The sequence below is a fragment of the Daphnia pulicaria genome, chromosome 12 (genome assembly GCF_021234035.1).
Source record: "Daphnia pulicaria isolate SC F1-1A chromosome 12, SC_F0-13Bv2, whole genome shotgun sequence".
Classification (NCBI taxonomy): domain Eukaryota; kingdom Metazoa; phylum Arthropoda; class Branchiopoda; order Diplostraca; family Daphniidae; genus Daphnia; species Daphnia pulicaria.
In genome coordinates, this window is record NC_060924.1 from 2,256,860 (window position 1) to 2,276,430 (window position 19,571).

Consider the following 19,571-nt stretch of genomic DNA (forward strand, 5'->3'; position numbering starts at 1 on the left):
GGAATGGAATGGAATGGAATGGAATGGAATGGAATCGAATCGAATCGAATCGAATCGAATCGAATCGAATGGAATCGAATCGACTGGAATGGAATCGAATCGACTGGAATGGAATGGAAGGGAATGGAAGGGAATGGAAGGGAATGGAATGGAATGGAATGGAATGGAATGGAATGGAATGGAATGGAATGGAATGGAATGGAATGGAATGGAATGGAATGGAATGGAATGGAATGGAATGGAATGGAATGGAATGGAATGGAATGGAATGGAATGGAATGGAATGGAATGGAATGGAATGGAATGGAATGGAATGGAATGGAATGGAATGTATGGAATGGAATGGACTAGAGTGCTCTGAACTGCACTGGACTGCACTGGAATAGAATGGAATGGAATGGAATGGAATGGAATCGAATCGAATCGAATCGAATCGAATGGAATGGAATGGAATGGAATGGAATGGAATGGAATGGAATGGAATGGAATGGAATGGAATGTATGGAATGGAATGGACTAGACTGCACTGGACTGCACTGGACTGCACTGGACTGCACTGGAATAGAATGGAATGGAATGGAATCGAATCGAATCGAATGGAATGGAATGGAATGGAATGGACTGGAATGGAATGGAATGGAATGGAAGGGAATGGAAGGGAATGGAATGGAATGGAATGGAATGGAATGGAATGGAATGGAATGGAATGGAATGGAATGGAATGGAATGGAATGGAATGGAATGGAATGGAATGGAATGGAATGGAATGGAATCGAATCGAATCGAATCGACTGGAATGGAATGGAAGGGAATGGAAGGGAATGGAATGGAATGGAATGGAATGGAATGGAATGGAATGGAATGGAATGGAATGGAATGGAATGGAATGGAATGGAATGGAATGGAATGGAATGGAATGGAATGGAATGGAATGGAATGGAATGGAATGGAATGGAATGGAATGGAATGGAATGGAATGGAATGGAATGGAATGGAATGGAATGGAATGGAATGGAATGGAATGGAATGGAATGGAATGGAATGGAATGGAATGGAATGGAATGGAATGGAATGGAATGGAATGGAATGGAATGGAATGGAATGGAATGGAATGGAATGGAATGGAATGGAATGGAATGGAATGGAATGGAATGGAATGGAATGGAATGGAATGGAATGGAATGGAATGGAATGGAATGGAATGGAATGGAATGGAATGGAATGGAATGGAATGGAATGGAATGGAATGGAATGGAATGGAATGGAATGGAATAGAATGGAATGTATGGAATGGAATGGACTAGACTGCACTGGACTGCACTGGACTGCACTGGAATAGAATGGAATGGAATGGAATGGAATGGAATGGAATCGACTGGAATCGAATCGACTGGAATGGAATGGAAGGGAATGGAAGGGAATGGAAGGGAATGGAAGGGAATGGAAGGGAATGGAATGGAATGGAATGGAATGGAATGGAATGGAATGGAATGGAATGTATGGAATGGAATGGACTAGACTGCTCTGAACTGCACTGGACTGCACTGGAATAGAATGGAATGGAATGGAATGGAATGGAATGGAATCGAATCGAATCGAATGGAATGGAATGGAATGGAATGGAATGGAATGTATGGAATGGAATGGACTAGACTGCACTGGACTGCACTGGACTGCACTGGAATAGAATGGAATGGAATGGAATGGAATGGAATGGAATGGAATGGAATGGAATGGAATGGAATGGAATGGAATGGAATGGAATGGAATGGAATGGAATGGAATGGAATGGAATGTATGGAATGGAATGGACTAGACTGCACTGGACTGCACTGGACTGCACTGGAATAGAATGGAATGGAATGGAATGGAATGGAATGGAATGGAATGGAATGGAATGGAATGGAATGGAATGGAATGGAATGGAATGGAATGGAATGGAATGGAATGGAATGGAATGGAATCGAATCGAATCGAATCGAATCGAATCGAATCGAATCGACTGGAATGGAATGGAAGGGAATGGAAGGGAATGGAAGGGAATGGAATGGAATGGAATGGAATGGAATGGAATGGAATGGAATGGAATGGAATGGAATGGAATGGAATGGAATGGAATGTATGGAATGGAATGGACTAGAGTGCTCTGAACTGCACTGGACTGCACTGGAATAGAATGGAATGGAATGGAATGGAATCGAATCGAATCGAATCGAATCGAATCGAATGGAATGGAATGGAATGGAATGGAATGGAATGGAATGGAATGGAATGGAATGGAATGGAATGGAATGGAATGGAATGGAATGTATGGAATGGAATGGACTAGACTGCACTGGACTGCACTGGACTGCACTGGACTGCACTGGAATAGAATGGAATGGAATGGAATCGAATCGAATCGAATCGAATGGAATGGAATGGAATGGAATCGACTGGAATGGAATCGACTGGAATGGAATGGAATGGAATGGAAGGGAATGGAAGGGAATGGAATGGAATGGAATGGAATGGAATGGAATGGAATGGAATGGAATGGAATGGAATGGAATGGAATGGAATGGAATGGAATGGAATGGAATGGAATGGAATGGAATGGAATGGAATGGAATGGAATGGAATGGAATGGAATGGAATGGAATGGAATGGAATGGAATGGAATGGAATGGAATGGAATGGAATGGAATGGAATGGAATGGAATGGAATGGAATGGAATGGAATGGAATGGAATGGAATGGAATGGAATGGAATGGAATGGAATGGAATGGAATGGAATGGAATGGAATGGAATGGAATGGAATGGAATGGAATGGAATGGAATGGAATGGAATGGAATGGAATGGAATGGAATGGAATGGAATGGAATGGAATGGAATGGAATGGAATGGAATGGAATGGAATGGAATGGAATGGAATGTATGGAATGGAATGGACTAGACTGCACTGGACTGCACTGGACTGCACTGGACTGCACTGGAATGGAATGGAATGGAATGGAATGGAATGGAATGGAATGGAATGGAATGGAATGGAATGGAATGGAATGGAATGGAATGGAATGGAATGGAATGGAATGGAATGGAATGGAATGGAATGTATGGAATGGAATGGACTAGAGTGCTCTGAACTGCACTGGACTGCACTGGAATAGAATGGAATGGAATGGAATGGAATCGAATCGAATCGAATGGAATGGAATGGAATGGAATGGAATGGAATGGAATGGAATGGAATGGAATGGAATGGAATGGAATGGAATGGAATGGAATGGAATGGAATGGAATGGAATGGAATGTATGGAATGGAATGGACTAGACTGCACTGGACTGCACTGGACTGCACTGGACTGCACTGGAATAGAATGGAATGGAATGGAATCGAATCGAATCGAATCGAATCGAATCGAATGGAATGGAATGGAATGGAATGGAATGGAATGGAATGGAATGGAATGGAATGGAATGGAATGGAATGGAATAGAATGGAATGTATGGAATGGAATGGACTAGACTGCACTGGACTGCACTGGACTGCACTGGAATAGAATGGAATGGAATGGAATGGAATGGAATGGAATCGACTGGAATCGAATCGACTGGAATGGAATGGAAGGGAATGGAAGGGAATGGAAGGGAATGGAAGGGAATGGAAGGGAATGGAATGGAATGGAATGGAATGGAATGGAATGGAATGGAATGGAATGGAATGGAATGGAATGGAATGGAATGGAATGTATGGAATGGAATGGACTAGACTGCTCTGAACTGCACTGGACTGCACTGGAATAGAATGGAATGGAATGGAATGGAATCGAATCGAATCGAATCGAATCGAATGGAATGGAATGGAATGGAATGGAATGGAATGGAATGTATGGAATGGAATGGACTAGACTGCACTGGACTGCACTGGACTGCACTGGAATAGAATGGAATGGAATGGAATGGAATGGAATGGAATGGAATGGAATGGAATGGAATGGAATGGAATGGAATGGAATGGAATGGAATGGAATGGAATGGAATGGAATGTATGGAATGGAATGGACTAGACTGCACTGGACTGCACTGGACTGCACTGGAATAGAATGGAATGGAATGGAATGGAATCGAATCGAATCGAATCGAATCGAATGGAATGGAATGGAATGGAATGGAATGGAATGGAATGGAATGGAATGGAATGGAATGGAATGGAATGGAATGGAATGGAATGGAATGGAATGGAATGGAATGGAATGGAATGGAATGGAATGGAATGGAATGGAATGGAATGGAATGGAATGGAATGGAATGGAATGGAATGGAATCGAATCGAATCGAATCGAATCGAATCGAATCGACTGGAATGGAATGGAAGGGAATGGAAGGGAATGGAAGGGAATGGAATGGAATGGAATGGAATGGAATGGAATGGAATGGAATGGAATGGAATGGAATGTATGGAATGGAATGGACTAGACTGCTCTGAACTGCACTGGACTGCACTGGAATAGAATGGAATGGAATGGAATGGAATGGAATCGAATCGAATCGAATCGAATGGAATGGAATGGAATGGAATGGAATGGAATGGAATGGAATGGAATGGAATGGAATGGAATGGAATGGAATGGAATGGAATGGAATGGAATGGAATGGAATGGAATGGAATGGAATGTATGGAATGGAATGGACTAGACTGCACTGGACTGCACTGGACTGCACTGGACTGCACTGGAATGGAATGGAATGGAATGGAATGGAATGGAATGGAATGGAATGGAATGGAATGGAATGGAATGGAATGGAATGGAATGGAATGGAATGGAATGGAATGGAATGGAATGGAATGGAATGGAATGGAATGGAATGGAATGGAATGGAATGGAATGGAATGGAATGGAATGGAATGGAATGGAATGGAATGGAATGGAATGGAATGGAATGGAATCGAATCGAATCGACTGGAATGGAATGGAATGGAATGGAAGGGAATGGAAGGGAATGGAATCGACTGGAATGGAATGGAATGGAATGGAATGGAATGGAATGGAATGGAATGGAATGGAATGGAATGGAATGGAATGTATGGAATGGAATGGACTAGACTGCTCTGAACTGCACTGGACTGCACTGGAATAGAATGGAATGGAATGGAATGGAATCGAATCGAATCGAATCGAATCGAATGGAATGGAATGGAATGGAATGGAATGGAATGGAATGTATGGAATGGAATGGACTAGACTGCACTGGACTGCACTGGACTGCACTGGAATAGAATGGAATGGAATGGAATGGAATGGAATGGAATGGAATGGAATGGAATGGAATGGAATGGAATGGAATGGAATGGAATGGAATGTATGGAATGGAATGGACTAGACTGCACTGGACTGCACTGGACTGCACTGGAATAGAATGGAATGGAATGGAATGGAATCGAATCGAATCGAATCGAATCGAATGGAATGGAATGGAATGGAATGGAATGGAATGGAATGGAATGGAATGGAATGGAATGGAATGGAATGGAATGGAATGGAATGGAATGGAATGGAATGGAATGGAATGGAATGGAATGGAATGGAATGGAATGGAATGGAATGGAATGGAATGGAATGGAATGGAATGGAATGGAATGGAATGGAATCGAATCGAATCGAATCGAATCGAATCGAATCGACTGGAATGGAATGGAAGGGAATGGAAGGGAATGGAAGGGAATGGAATGGAATGGAATGGAATGGAATGGAATGGAATGGAATGGAATGGAATGGAATGGAATGGAATGGAATGGAATGGAATGGAATGTATGGAATGGAATGGACTAGACTGCTCTGAACTGCACTGGACTGCACTGGAATAGAATGGAATGGAATGGAATGGAATGGAATCGAATCGAATCGAATCGAATCGAATGGAATGGAATGGAATGGAATGGAATGGAATGGAATGGAATGGAATGGAATGGAATGGAATGGAATGGAATGGAATGGAATGGAATGGAATGGAATGGAATGGAATGGAATGGAATGGAATGGAATGGAATGTATGGAATGGAATGGACTAGACTGCACTGGACTGCACTGGACTGCACTGGACTGCACTGGAATGGAATGGAATGGAATGGAATGGAATGGAATGGAATGGAATGGAATGGAATGGAATGGAATGGAATGGAATGGAATGGAATGGAATGGAATGGAATGGAATGGAATGGAATGGAATGGAATGGAATGGAATCGAATCGAATCGAATCGACTGGAATGGAATGGAATGGAATGGAAGGGAATGGAAGGGAATGGAATCGACTGGAATGGAATGGAATGGAATGGAATGGAATGGAATGGAATGGAATGGAATGGAATGGAATGGAATGGAATGGAATGGAATGGAATGGAATGGAATGGAATGGAATGGAATGGAATGGAATGGAATGGAATGGAATGGAATGGAATGGAATGGAATGGAATGTATGGAATGGAATGGACTAGACTGCACTGGACTGCACTGGACTGCACTGGAATAGAATGGAATGGAATGGAATGGAATGGAATGGAATGGAATGGAATGGAATGGAATGGAATGGAATGGAATGGAATGGAATGGAATGGAATGGAATGGAATGGAATGGAATGGAATGGAATGGAATGGAATGGAATGGAATGGAATGGAATGGAATGGAATAGAATGGAATGGAATGGAATGGAATGGAATGGAATGGAATGGAATCGAATCGAATCGAATCGAATCGAATGGAATGGAATGGAATGGAATGGAATGTATGGAATGGAATGGACTAGACTGCACTGGACTGCACTGGACTGCACTGGACTGCACTGGAATGGAATGGAATGGAATGGAATGGAATGGAATGGAATGGAATGGAATGGAATGGAATGGAATGGAATGGAATGGAATGGAATGGAATGTATGGAATGGAATGGACTAGAGTGCTCTGAACTGCACTGGACTGCACTGGAATAGAATGGAATGGAATGGAATGGAATCGAATCGAATCGAATCGAATCGAATGGAATGGAATGGAATGGAATGGAATGGAATGGAATGGAATGGAATGGAATGGAATGGAATGGAATGGAATGTATGGAATGGAATGGACTAGACTGCACTGGACTGCACTGGACTGCACTGGACTGCACTGGAATAGAATGGAATGGAATGGAATCGAATCGAATCGAATGGAATGGAATGGAATGGAATGGAATCGACTGGAATGGAATCGACTGGAATGGAATGGAATGGAATGGAAGGGAATGGAAGGGAATGGAATGGAATGGAATGGAATGGAATGGAATGGAATGGAATGGAATGGAATGGAATGGAATGGAATGGAATGGAATGGAATGGAATGGAATGGAATGGAATGGAATGGAATGGAATGGAATGGAATGGAATGGAATGGAATCGAATCGAATCGAATCGACTGGAATGGAATGGAAGGGAATGGAAGGGAATGGAATGGAATGGAATGGAATGGAATGGAATGGAATGGAATGGAATGGAATGGAATGGAATGGAATGGAATGGAATGGAATGGAATGGAATGGAATGGAATGGAATGGAATGGAATGGAATGGAATGGAATGGAATGGAATGGAATGGAATGGAATGGAATGGAATGGAATGGAATGGAATGGAATGGAATGGAATGGAATGGAATGGAATGGAATGGAATGGAATGGAATGGAATGGAATGGAATGGAATGGAATGGAATGGAATGGAATGGAATGGAATGGAATGGAATGGAATGGAATAGAATGGAATGGAATGGAATGGAATGGAATGGAATGGAATGGAATGGAATCGAATCGAATCGAATCGAATGGAATGGAATGGAATGGAATGGAATGTATGGAATGGAATGGACTAGACTGCACTGGACTGCACTGGACTGCACTGGACTGCACTGGAATGGAATGGAATGGAATGGAATGGAATGGAATGGAATGGAATGGAATGGAATGGAATGGAATGGAATGGAATGGAATGGAATGGAATGGAATGGAATGGAATGGAATGGAATGGAATGGAATGGAATGGAATGGAATGGAATGGAATGGAATGGAATGGAATGTATGGAATGGAATGGACTAGACTGCACTGGACTGCACTGGACTGCACTGGAATAGAATGGAATGGAATGGAATGGAATGGAATGGAATGGAATGGAATGGAATGGAATGGAATGGAATGGAATGGAATGGAATGGAATGGAATGGAATGGAATGGAATGGAATGGAATGGAATGGAATGGAATGGAATGGAATGGAATGGAATGGAATGGAATGGAATGGAATGGAATGGAATGGAATGGAATGGAATGGAATGGAATGGAATGGAATGGAATGGAATGGAATGGAATAGAATGGAATGGAATGGAATGGAATGGAATGGAATGGAATGGAATCGAATCGAATCGAATCGAATCGAATGGAATGGAATGGAATGGAATGGAATGTATGGAATGGAATGGACTAGACTGCACTGGACTGCACTGGACTGCACTGGACTGCACTGGAATGGAATGGAATGGAATGGAATGGAATGGAATGGAATGGAATGGAATGGAATGGAATGGAATGGAATGGAATGGAATGGAATGGAATGGAATGGAATGGAATGGAATGGAATGGAATGGAATGGAATGGAATGGAATGGAATGGAATCGACTGGAATGGAATCGACTGGAATGGAATGGAATGGAATGGAATGGAAGGGAATGGAATGGAATGGAATGGAATCGACTGGAATGGAATGGAATGGAATGGAATGGAATGGAATGGAATGGAATGGAATGGAATGAAATGGAATGAAATGGAATGGAATGGAATGGAATGGAATGGAATGGAATGGAATGGAATGGAATGGAATGGAATGGAATGGAATGGAATGGAATGGAATGGAATGGAATGGAATGGAATGGAATGGAATGGAATGGAATGGAATGGAATGGAATGGAATGGAATGGAATGGAATGGAATGGAATGGAATGGAATGTATGGAATGGAATGTATGGAATGGAATGGACTGCACTGGACTGCACTGGAATAGAATGGAATGGAATGGAATGGAATGGACTAGACTGCACTGGACTGCACTGGACTGCACTGGAATAGAATGGAATGGAATGGAATGGAATGGAATGGAATGGAATGGAATGGAATTGGAGCAGCGATTTGATTGTATTAATTTTATTGCATGTCCAGATGGCGTTACAGACCGCTTTTTTATTGTTTTAGGCCGTTGGCCCTCTAATTGTTGCATAGAGGGCAGGCCTGTAGTCATTGAGTTTTAGGCCTGAAATTACGGCCGTTTAGTAATCGTCTGTAGCTGTCAGTTGACATATTGCGTCTTGACTTTTACTCTTCTTTGATGTGATTCTATGTTTGGATGTGCTTTCATGATTTGGATGTGATCTCAGATGTGACTTGCATGATCTCGATGTGATTTATTTGCATGTTTGATCTACATGATTTCTGATTGACCCAATTATACAGTCCACTTACAAATCGATAGACCATCTGGTCCTTCGAACCGGAGCTTAGAATCAATTGAATTGACCTTAGACTGACCTTGATTCGAAGCCTTGATTGAAAATGGCCAACCCTCCAGTATCAACATGGACATTGGATGCCTGCAAAGGACGACAAAAGGTTGTCCGTTCCCGCATCACTGGCTGTCACACTCGCATCAACCACATCGTGACAACTGGTTTATCTCGTCGTGATGCTGAGAAGCTTCTAGCTGACGCAAGAGTCCTTTTGGGCGAATTGGAAACGATTCACGATCGTATTATCGAGTTGGTAGACGAGAACGACGTCTTGACCCAACAAAATAATCAACATCTGCTGTATGCCCAAACCATCGACAGCTGCTCAGCTTTAGTGGAAAATTATCTGCTCCAACGTCAAGACGATGCTCCATCAGTCGTCATCGAGACCCCAGACCAGATTGCACGTCGACAGGCATTGGAGACCGCATATCAGCGTCTACGAGATCTCCGAGAGCAAGTCGCAGCTGCTGAACAGGCCATCATTGATCTAGGAGGAGATGTTTTGCCTACAGACGGATCGGAGTTGAACCCATCCGACTCCGCGTCGCAAGTCGGAGACAAGCCGACCAAGAAGATTGAATTTTATCCAGCGGAAGCCCCTGATGCTTGGATTGATACGTATCTAGCCGGAAAGGAGAGACCGATTGTTCGTGAGAAGGGAGCCAAATCTTCGGTCAACGTTCAGCTGGAAGCTTATACGGGCCGCGCACTTGATTGGTTCTCTTGGATAAGTATGTGGTTCGCGCTGGTCCACATTACGAGCAAGACTCCGAGCGAGAAGCTGGCCATATTGAAAAATTATTTGAAGGGCGACCTAGCTGACATCGTACATGGCCATGGAGGAGGGGAAGCTGGATACAAGGAGGTTCTACAGCGATTGAAGAGCACGTGCGGGAGTCGGAAGGTGATTCGAGCGGCCCATCTGCGGGAATTGGATCGGATGGAGGCGCCGCGTAATGACCCGCAGTCTTTCAAACGCTTTTCTGAACGTGTGCGAACTCATCTCTTCAACCTGTCGGTGATTGGTGAGACGGGCCACGTTGACATCATCGAGAGACTGTCCCTCAAGCTGCAGCTTACCGATCGTTTGGCCTGGAACAATGGACGGGGAGGCGAAATCGATAATCGGAACATCAACGATTTTGGCCGCTGGTTGACGGCTAGAGCAACGGACTATCAGAATGCTTATGCAATTGCGGATGACCAGCAACGGCCGGCGAACGGAGGAAATAGGAACGACCGCCCACAATCATCCCAGGTGCCAAATAGATTCCAGCAACCACAGCAGCAGAGAAGAAGTGCACGCACTTATCATGGAGCATCAAGCTCCCAGAAGAATCATGGCTCGACTGAGCAGAAAGAGAAGAAACCGACTGAACCACACTGCTTTAAATGTGAAGGATCGCACCGCCTTGAAGACTGTACCTTTTTCAAGGACCTTCCCATCAGTGATAGACTGACCTTTACACAACGTCGAGGATTGTGTTATGGCTGCTTCGGCGTCCGGCATGGCTTCATGAATTGCACACTCAAGAAGGAGTGTGGCATCGACGGATGTAAGCTGTCCCATCACAAACTTCTCCACAAGGAGAATGGTCCGGTAGAAAGGAATGCCCGGCCTCACACTCTACGTTCCGACCGACGACAAATTGCTTTCAAGATGCTCCGCCTGGACGCGCTCGACGCCGACGGGGAGATGGTGCCTGTGAACATTTTGATGGATGATGGAAGCGATTCAACTCTCATTCGCGAGGGGCTGACGCGTCGACTCCGGCTTACTGGCCAGCGGCAGACCTTATTTGTAGGTGGCATCGGTGAAGAATCTTCCGTCCATGTAAATTCAGAGTACCTGGAGTTGCAGTTAAGGACGTCGGCGGGAGAAACAGTGTCGATCCAGGGATCTACTATCCCCTCCATCACCAAGCCAGTACCGGTCATGGAGTGGGAGAAACTACGCGGACGATGGAGCCATATGGAAGACTTGCCGCCGCTTCGAGACTGTGGTGGACGTGTCGACATATTGATTGGATTGGACCATGCCGCACTCATCACAGCGAGTGAATCTCGATTCGGAAAAGATGACGAGCCGACCGCTTCCAAGACTAGACTGGGATGGACACTGCAAGGAGCGGTAGCGACCAGTGGTGGACCCGATATTGTCCGGATTCATCATGTGCAGACCTCAGCTGATTCAACTCTTCAACTCGCCGAACAAGTCAAACGGTTTTGTGATACGGAGTCATTTGGCACCGAATTCCAATCGGAATGCATGTCGGCTGAACATCGGAGGGCGGTGACCAAATTGGAAGCGGAGACTGAAAAGCTGGACGTAGGATATGCAGCCCCGGTTCTTTGGATTGACGACATCCCTCCTGAGATTCCCGATAGCCGCCGCACGGCGGAATTAAGAATGAAGAGTATGCAGAATAAATTTGCCCGCGAATCAGGAGACTACGAGACCTACTACCGTGCAGCCATGGAGAAAAACTTTAGCGAAGGCTACGCCAGACGGCTCACGCCGGAAGAAATCCAGCAGAGCCCGACGAAGTATTTTCTCCCGCACTTTGGAGTGCCAAAGAAGGCTGGGCGGCCTGAGTTACGTCTCGTATTCGATGCTGCTGCAAAGTCGAACGGCAAATGTTTAAATGACTTTGTCACCAGTGGTCCGGCGCTGCAGAACCCCTTACCGGCCGTGTTGATCCGTTTCCGGGAAGGAGAGATTGGCTGGTCAGCCGATATTGGCGCAATGTTTAGCCGGATTCGTTTGAAAGATGCTGACCGTCCGTACCACCGATTCCTATGGCCCGAAGTGGATGGAACCATATCGACATGTGAGATGACCAGAGTGACTTTCGGTGTAACGTGCTCGCCCTACGTCGCCATACGAACCACTTGGCGCGCAGCAGACGATGCTGGACCGGAAATGAAGGAGGCGGCCGATGACGTGCGAGAAGACATCTACGTCGACGATTACCTGGCCTCGACTAGCAGACTTGAGGATGCCGTAAGGAGAGCCACCGGTGTAAATAAGGTCCTAGCAGACGGCGATTTCCACCTGGGGCACTGGGTGTCCAATAGCAGCCAGCTTTTATCAGCAGTCCAGCCGGATTCGGACAATGGGACCACTGTCAAGACCCAAGTGCGCAGCATTAGTGATGACCCAGAGTTGATCCTTGGAATTGTGTGGAATCCTTCTACTGATCATCTGGGATTCCGAGTGAAAGTGTCCAGTGTGAACTACACCAGAGTGGGGTTACTTGCCCAAGTGGCTGGTTTGTTCGACCCCTTGGGCACGGCCGCCCCGATGACTGTTAAAGCCAAGATTAAATTGCGGGAATTGGGCGTGAAAGGACTTCAGTGGGAAGATCCAGTGGTTGGTGACGAAAAGGAGTGGTGGGAAGAGTATTTCCAGAAGATCGGACGTTTGAAGGAGATCGAGCTGCCCCGCTGTCTCTTCCCAAACGCGGAAGAAATAGTCCGGACCGAATTGCACACTTTCGCGGACGCGTCAGAAGAGGCGTGTGCCGCGTCCTGCTACACCCGTGTGGTTTATCAGGATGGCCGAGTGCTGGTCCGGCACATCAAGACAGCGACAAAGCTTGCTCCTTTGAAAACAGTTTCCGTTTGTAAACTAGAGCTCAACGCTGGGCTCATGGGCGCCCGTCTGGCTAAGTTTGTCCAAACGGCCCTGAAAAGAAAAATGGATTGCCGATACTTCTGGACCGACAGCAGCACGGTCCGGAATTGGGTCCGGGCCGTGTCCTCCCACTACCAAGTTTATGTCAGCCACCGGATCGGTGAAATTCAAACCCTCACTGAGCCTCACGAATGGCGCTTCGTTCCTGGACGTGTAAATCCGGCCGACGCTGCTACCCGATCGCAGATGGAAGAAGAAGAAATCCCAAGTTGGTGGTTAGATGGTCCGCCTTTCCTTTATGAAGAGGAGCCGGCCTGGCCGAAGGACTTGCCATGGATGGCCGCAAAGGAAGAGCTCCGGTCTGTCCACGTCCATTTGAATTCCACAGCCGTGGAGCCGCCGACCGTGTTTAATTGGAAAGACGTCAAGATCTCAGCCCAAGATATTCCGGCCCTAATCCGGTTGGAAGGAGAATTTCTGAATCTCGTGAAACAGAGTCAACGGGAAGTTTATTCTGAAGAGAGGAAAAGATTGCAGCAGACGAAGCCGCTCCGCTCGACCTCGCCGTTGCTGCCGCTCACACCTTTTCTGGACGAATCTGGAGTATTGCGACTTGGAGGTCGGCTAAGCCGGGCCAAGTTGCCCTACGATGTCATGCACCCTCCATTACTGTCCGGAAAACATCCGCTTTCTCGGATGATCATCCGAGCGTTTCACGACAGCATGCATCACCTTGGCACGGATTTTGTATTATCTCACGTGCGACAACATTTTTGGGTGACGGGCGGACGAGAATTGGTTAAACGTGTCCGCAATGAATGTGTGCCATGCCGTCGATTTCGTCCGAAAGCAGCTCTGCAAATGATGGCCGACGTCCATCGAGCTCGCCTGGGCGCCGGTCATCCCCCTTTCACTTACACGTCGGTGGACTATTTCGGACCAATAGACGTGACACACGGTCGTGGAACAGCAAAGAGATGGGGCGTACTTTTCACGTGCATGGTGACCAGAGCAGTTTACGTAGACATTGCAATTTCCCTCTCCGCCAGTGATTTTTTAATGGTGCTCCGACGTTTTACATCAGTGTATAGAAAGCCGGCGCATATGTTCTCGGACAATGGCACGAACTTGACTGGCGCTGAACGTTTATTACGTGTGGAGTTGGATCGGCTGAAAGATGACAGTGTGCTGACCACGGAGTTGAAAGCGCTCCGGATCGAATGGTTTTTCCAACCAGCGCAAACGCCACATTTTGGAGGCTCACATGAGTCATTAGTGCGATCAGTGAAAAACGCTTTCTACGCCGCGTTGGATCAAGAGAAGAGTGTATTGCGTACACCCAGTGACGAAGTTCTGCGCACTCTTCTTTTTGAAGTTTCCGGATTGTTAAACTCTCGGCCTTTGACTTATTGCAGCTCCGACCCGGACGACTTTCGTGCGTTAACCCCAAACGATTTTCTTAATCGAGCTCCTGTAGCTGATTTACCGGCCGGAGATTTTAACAAGGCCCTTCCGCGTGATCATTATGGATACGTCCAGAGAATAACTAATTTCTTCTGGGACGTGTGGCGCGGATCTTTCCTGCAGTCGATGACCAGCCGGAAGAAATGGAGAACACCCGCGCGGAACTTTGCCGTCGGTGATTTCATTTTGGATGATTGGAAGAATGCTCCACGCGGGCGTTGGAGAACCGGCAAAATCGTCAAGGTCTACCCCGGTGCCGACGGATTAGTCCGAGCAGCAGATGTGGAATTCTCCACCGGAATCCTGCGACGTGGGACAAATCAGCTGGCTCTGCTAGAAGCTTACTCGCCGGATCCAGCGACGGAGGCGACAGAATCCGGCTCGGGGGAGAATGGAGCAGCGATTTGATTGTATTAATTTTATTGCATGTCCAGATGGCGTTACAGACCGCTTTTTTATTGTTTTAGGCCGTTGGCCCTCTAATTGTTGCATAGAGGGCAGGCCTGTAGTCATTGAGTTTTAGGCCTGAAATTACGGCCGTTTAGTAATCGTCTGTAGCTGTCAGTTGACATATTGCGTCTTGACTTTTACTCTTCTTTGATGTGATTCTATGTTTGGATGTGCTTTCATGATTTGGATGTGATCTCAGATGTGACTTGCATGATCTCGATGTGATTTATTTGCATGTTTGATCTACATGATTTCTGATTGACCCAATTATACAGTCCACTTACAAATCGATAGACCAGGAATGGAATGGAATGGAATGGAATGGAATGGAATGGAATGGAATGGAATGGAATGGAATGGAATGGAATGGAATGGAATGGAATGGAATGGAATGGAATGGAATGGAATGGAATGGAATGGAATGGAATGGAATGGAATGGAATGGAATGGAATGGAATGGAATGGAATGGAATGGAATGGAATGGAATGGAATGGAATGGAATGGAATGGAATGGAATGGAATGGAATGGAATGGAATGGAATGGAATGGAATGGAATGGAATGGAATGGAATGGAATGGAATGGAATGGAATGGAATGGAATGGAATGGAATGGAATGGAATGGAATGGAATGGAATGGAATAGAATGGAATGGAATGGAATGGAATGGAATGGAATGGAATGGAATGGAATCGAATCGAATCGAATCGAATCGAATGGAATGGAATGGAATGGAATGGAATGTATGGAATGGAATGGACTAGACTGCACTGGACTGCACTGGACTGCACTGGACTGCACTGGAATGGAATGGAATGGAATGGAATGGAATGGAATGGAATGGAATGGAATGGAATGGAATGGAATGGAATGGAATGGAATGGAATGGAATGGAATGGAATGGAATGGAATGGAATGGAATGGAATGGAATGGAATGGAATGGAATGGAATGGAATGGAATGGAATGGAATGGAATGGAATGGAATGGAATGGAATGGAATGGAATGGAATGGAATGGAATGGAATGGAATGGAATGGAATGGAATGGAATGGAATGGAATGTATGGAATGGAATGGACTAGACTGCACTGGACTGCACTGGAATAGAATGGAATGGAATGGAATGGAATGGAATGGAATGGAATGGAATGGAATGGAATGGAATGGAATGGAATGGAATGGAATGGATGGAATGGAATGGAATGGAATGGAATGGAATGGAATGGAATGGAATGGAATGGAATGGAATGGAATGGAATGGAATGGAATGGAATGGAATGGAATGGAATGGAATGGAATGGAATGGAATGGAATGGAATGGAATGGAATGGAATGGAATGGAATGGAATGGAATGGAATGGAATGGAATGGAATGGAATGGAATGGAATGGAATGGAATGGAATGGAATGGAATGGAATGGAATGGAATCGAATCGAATCGAATCGAATCGAATCGAATCGAATCGAATCGAATCGAATGGAATCGAATCGAATCGAATCGACTGGAATGGAATGGAAGGGAATGGAATGGAATGGAATGGACTAGACTGCACTGGACTGCACTGAACTGCACTGGAATGGAATGGAATGGAGCCTGAGCCTGAGCCTGAGCCTGAGCCTGAGCCTGAGCCTGAGCCTGAGCCTGAGCCTGAGCCTGAGCCTGAGCCTGAGCCTGAGCCTGAGCCTGAGCCTGAGCCTGAGCCTGAGCCTGAGCCTGAGCCTGAGCCTGAGCCTGAGCCTGAGCCTGAGCCTGAGCCTGAGCCTGAGCCTGAGCCTGAGCCTGAGCCTGAGCCTGAGCCTGAGCCTGAGCCTGAGCCTGAGCCTGAGCCTGAGCCTGAGCCTGAGCCTGAGCCTGAGCCTGAGCCTGAGCCTGAGCCTGAGCCTGAGCCTGAGCCTGAGCCTGAGCCTGAGCCTGAGCCTGAGCCTGAGCCTGAGCCTGAGCCTGAGCCTGAGCCTGAGCCTGAGCCTGAGCCTGAGCCTGAGCCTGAGCCTGAGCCTGAGCCTGAGCCTGAGCCTGAGCCTGAGCCTGAGCCTGAGCCTGAGCCTGAGCCTGAGCCTGAGCCTGAGCCTGAGCCTGAGCCTGAGCCTGAGCCTGAGCCTGAGCCTGAGCCTGAGCCTGAGCCTGAGCCTGAGCCTGAGCCTGAGCCTGAGCCTGAGCCTGAGCCTGAGCCTGAGCCTGAGCCTGAGCCTGAGCCTGAGCCTGAGCCTGAGCCTGAGCCTGAGCCTGAGCCTGAGCCTGAGCCTGAGCCTGAGCCTGAGCCTGAGCCTGAGCCTGAGCCTGAGCCTGAGCCTGAGCCTGAGCCTGAGCCTGAGCCTGAGCCTGAGCCTGAGCCTGAGCCTGAGCCTGAGCCTGAGCCTGAGCCTGAGCCTGAGCCTGAGCCTGAGCCTGAGCCTGAGCCTGAGCCTGAGCCTGAGCCTGAGCCTGAGCCTGAGCCTGAGCCTGAGCCTGAGCCTGAGCCTGAGCCTGAGCCTGAGCCTGAGCCTGAGCCTGAGCCTGAGCCTGAGCCTGAGCCTGAGCCTGAGCCTGAGCCTGAGCCTGAGCCTGAGCCTGAGCCTGAGCCTGAGCCTGAGCCTGAGCCTGAGCCTGAGCCTGAGCCTGAGCCTGAGCCTGAGCCTGAGCCTGAGCCTGAGCCTGAGCCTGAGCCTGAGCCTGAGCCTGAGCCTGAGCCTGAGCCTGAGCCTGAGCCTGAGCCTGAGCCTGAGCCTGAGCCTGAGCCTGAGCCTGAGCCTGAGCCTGAGCCTGAGCCTGAGCCTGAGCCTGAGCCTGAGCCTGAGCCTGAGCCTGAGCCTGAGCCTGAGCCTGAGCCTGAGCCTGAGCCTGAGCCTGAGCCTGAGCCTGAGCCTGAGCCTGAGCCTGAGCCTGAGCCTGAGCCTGAGCCTGAGCCTGAGCCTGAGCCTGAGCCTGAGCCTGAGCCTGAGCCTGAGCCTGAGCCTGAGCCTGAGCCTGAGCCTGAGCCTGAGCCTGAGCCTGAGCCTGAGCCTGAGCCTGAGCCTGAGCCTGAGCCTGAGCCTGAGCCTGAGCCTGAGCCTGAGCCTGAGCCTGAGCCTGAGCCTGAGCCTGAGCCTGAGCCTGAGCCTGAGCCTGAGCCTGAGCCTGAGCCTGAGCCTGAGCCTGAGCCTGAGCCTGAGCCTGAGCCTGAGCCTGAGCCTGAGCCTGAGCCTGAGCCTGAGCCTGAGCCTGAGCCTGAGCCTGAGCCTGAGCCTGAGCCTGAGCCTGAGCCTGAGCCTGAGCCTGAGCCTGAGCCTGAGCCTGAGCCTGAGCCTGAGCCTGAGCCTGAGCCTGAGCCTGAGCCTGAGCCTGAGCCTGAGCCTGAGCCTGAGCCTGAGCCTGAGCCTGAGCCTGAGCCTGAGCCTGAGCCTGAGCCTGAGCCTGAGCCTGAGCCTGAGCCTGAGCCTGAGCCTGAGCCTGAGCCTGAGCCTGAGCCTGAGCCTGAGCCTGAGCCTGAGCCTGAGCCTGAGCCTGAGCCTGAGCCTGAGCCTGAGCCTGAGCCTGAGCCTGAGCCTGAGCCTGAGCCTGAGCCTGAGCCTGAGCCTGAGCCTGAGCCTGAGCCTGAGCCTGAGCCTGAGCCTGAGCCTGAGCCTGAGCCTGAGCCTGAGCCTGAGCCTGAGCCTGAGCCTGAGCCTGAGCCTGAGCCTGAGCCTGAGCCTGAGCCTGAGCCTGAGCCTGAGCCTGAGCCTGAGCCTGAGCCTGAGCCTGAGCCTGAGCCTGAGCCTGAGCCTGAGCCTGAGCCTGAGCCTGAGCCTGAGCCTGAGCCTGAGCCTGAGCCTGAGCCTGAGCCTGAGCCTGAGCCTGAGCCTGAGCCTGAGCCTGAGCCTGAGCCTGAGCCTGAGCCTGAGCCTGAGCCTGAGCCTGAGCCTGAGCCTGAGCCTGAGCCTGAGCCTGAGCCTGAGCCTGAGCCTGAGCCTGAGCCTGAGCCTGAGCCTGAGCCTGAGCCTGAGCCTGAGCCTGAGCCTGAGCCTGAGCCTGAGCCTGAGCCTGAGCCTGAGCCTGAGCCTGAGCCTGAGCCTGAGCCTGAGCCTGAGCCTGAGCCTGAGCCTGAGCCTGAGCCTGAGCCTGAGCCTGAGCCTGAGCCTGAGCCTGAGCCTGAGCCTGAGCCTGAGCCTGAGCCTGAGCCTGAGCCTGAGCCTGAGCCTGAGCCTGAGCCTGAGCCTGAGCCTGAGCCTGAGCCTGAGCCTGAGCCTGAGCCTGAGCCTGAGCCTGAGCCTGAGCCTGAGCCTGAGCCTGAGCCTGAGCCTGAGCCTGAGCCTGAGCCTGAGCCTGAGCCTGAGCCTGAGCCTGAGCCTGAGCCTGAGCCTGAGCCTGAGCCTGAGCCTGAGCCTGAGCCTGAGCCTGAGCCTGAGCCTGAGCCTGAGCCTGAGCCTGAGCCTGAGCCTGAGCCTGAGCCTGAGCCTGAGCCTGAGCCTGAGCCTGAGCCTGAGCCTGAGCCTGAGCCTGAGCCTGAGCCTGAGCCTGAGC

The 19,571-nt window shown here is 48.5% G+C and overlaps 2 protein-coding genes across 2 annotated transcripts in view; one reads left to right on the forward strand and one right to left on the reverse strand.

Annotated features, from left to right (window-relative positions):
* The window catches only part of LOC124316136 (sporulation-specific protein 15-like), a 610,960-nt gene that overhangs the window by 146,104 nt on the left and 445,285 nt on the right, over positions 1–19,571 (reverse strand). The gene's annotated exons all lie outside the window — the stretch shown is intronic.
* LOC124316745 lies at positions 9,607–15,072 on the forward strand. Its single transcript, XM_046782692.1, has one exon. The coding sequence runs from the start codon at positions 9,607–9,609 to the stop codon at positions 15,070–15,072; it is 5,466 nt and encodes a 1,821-aa protein (XP_046638648.1).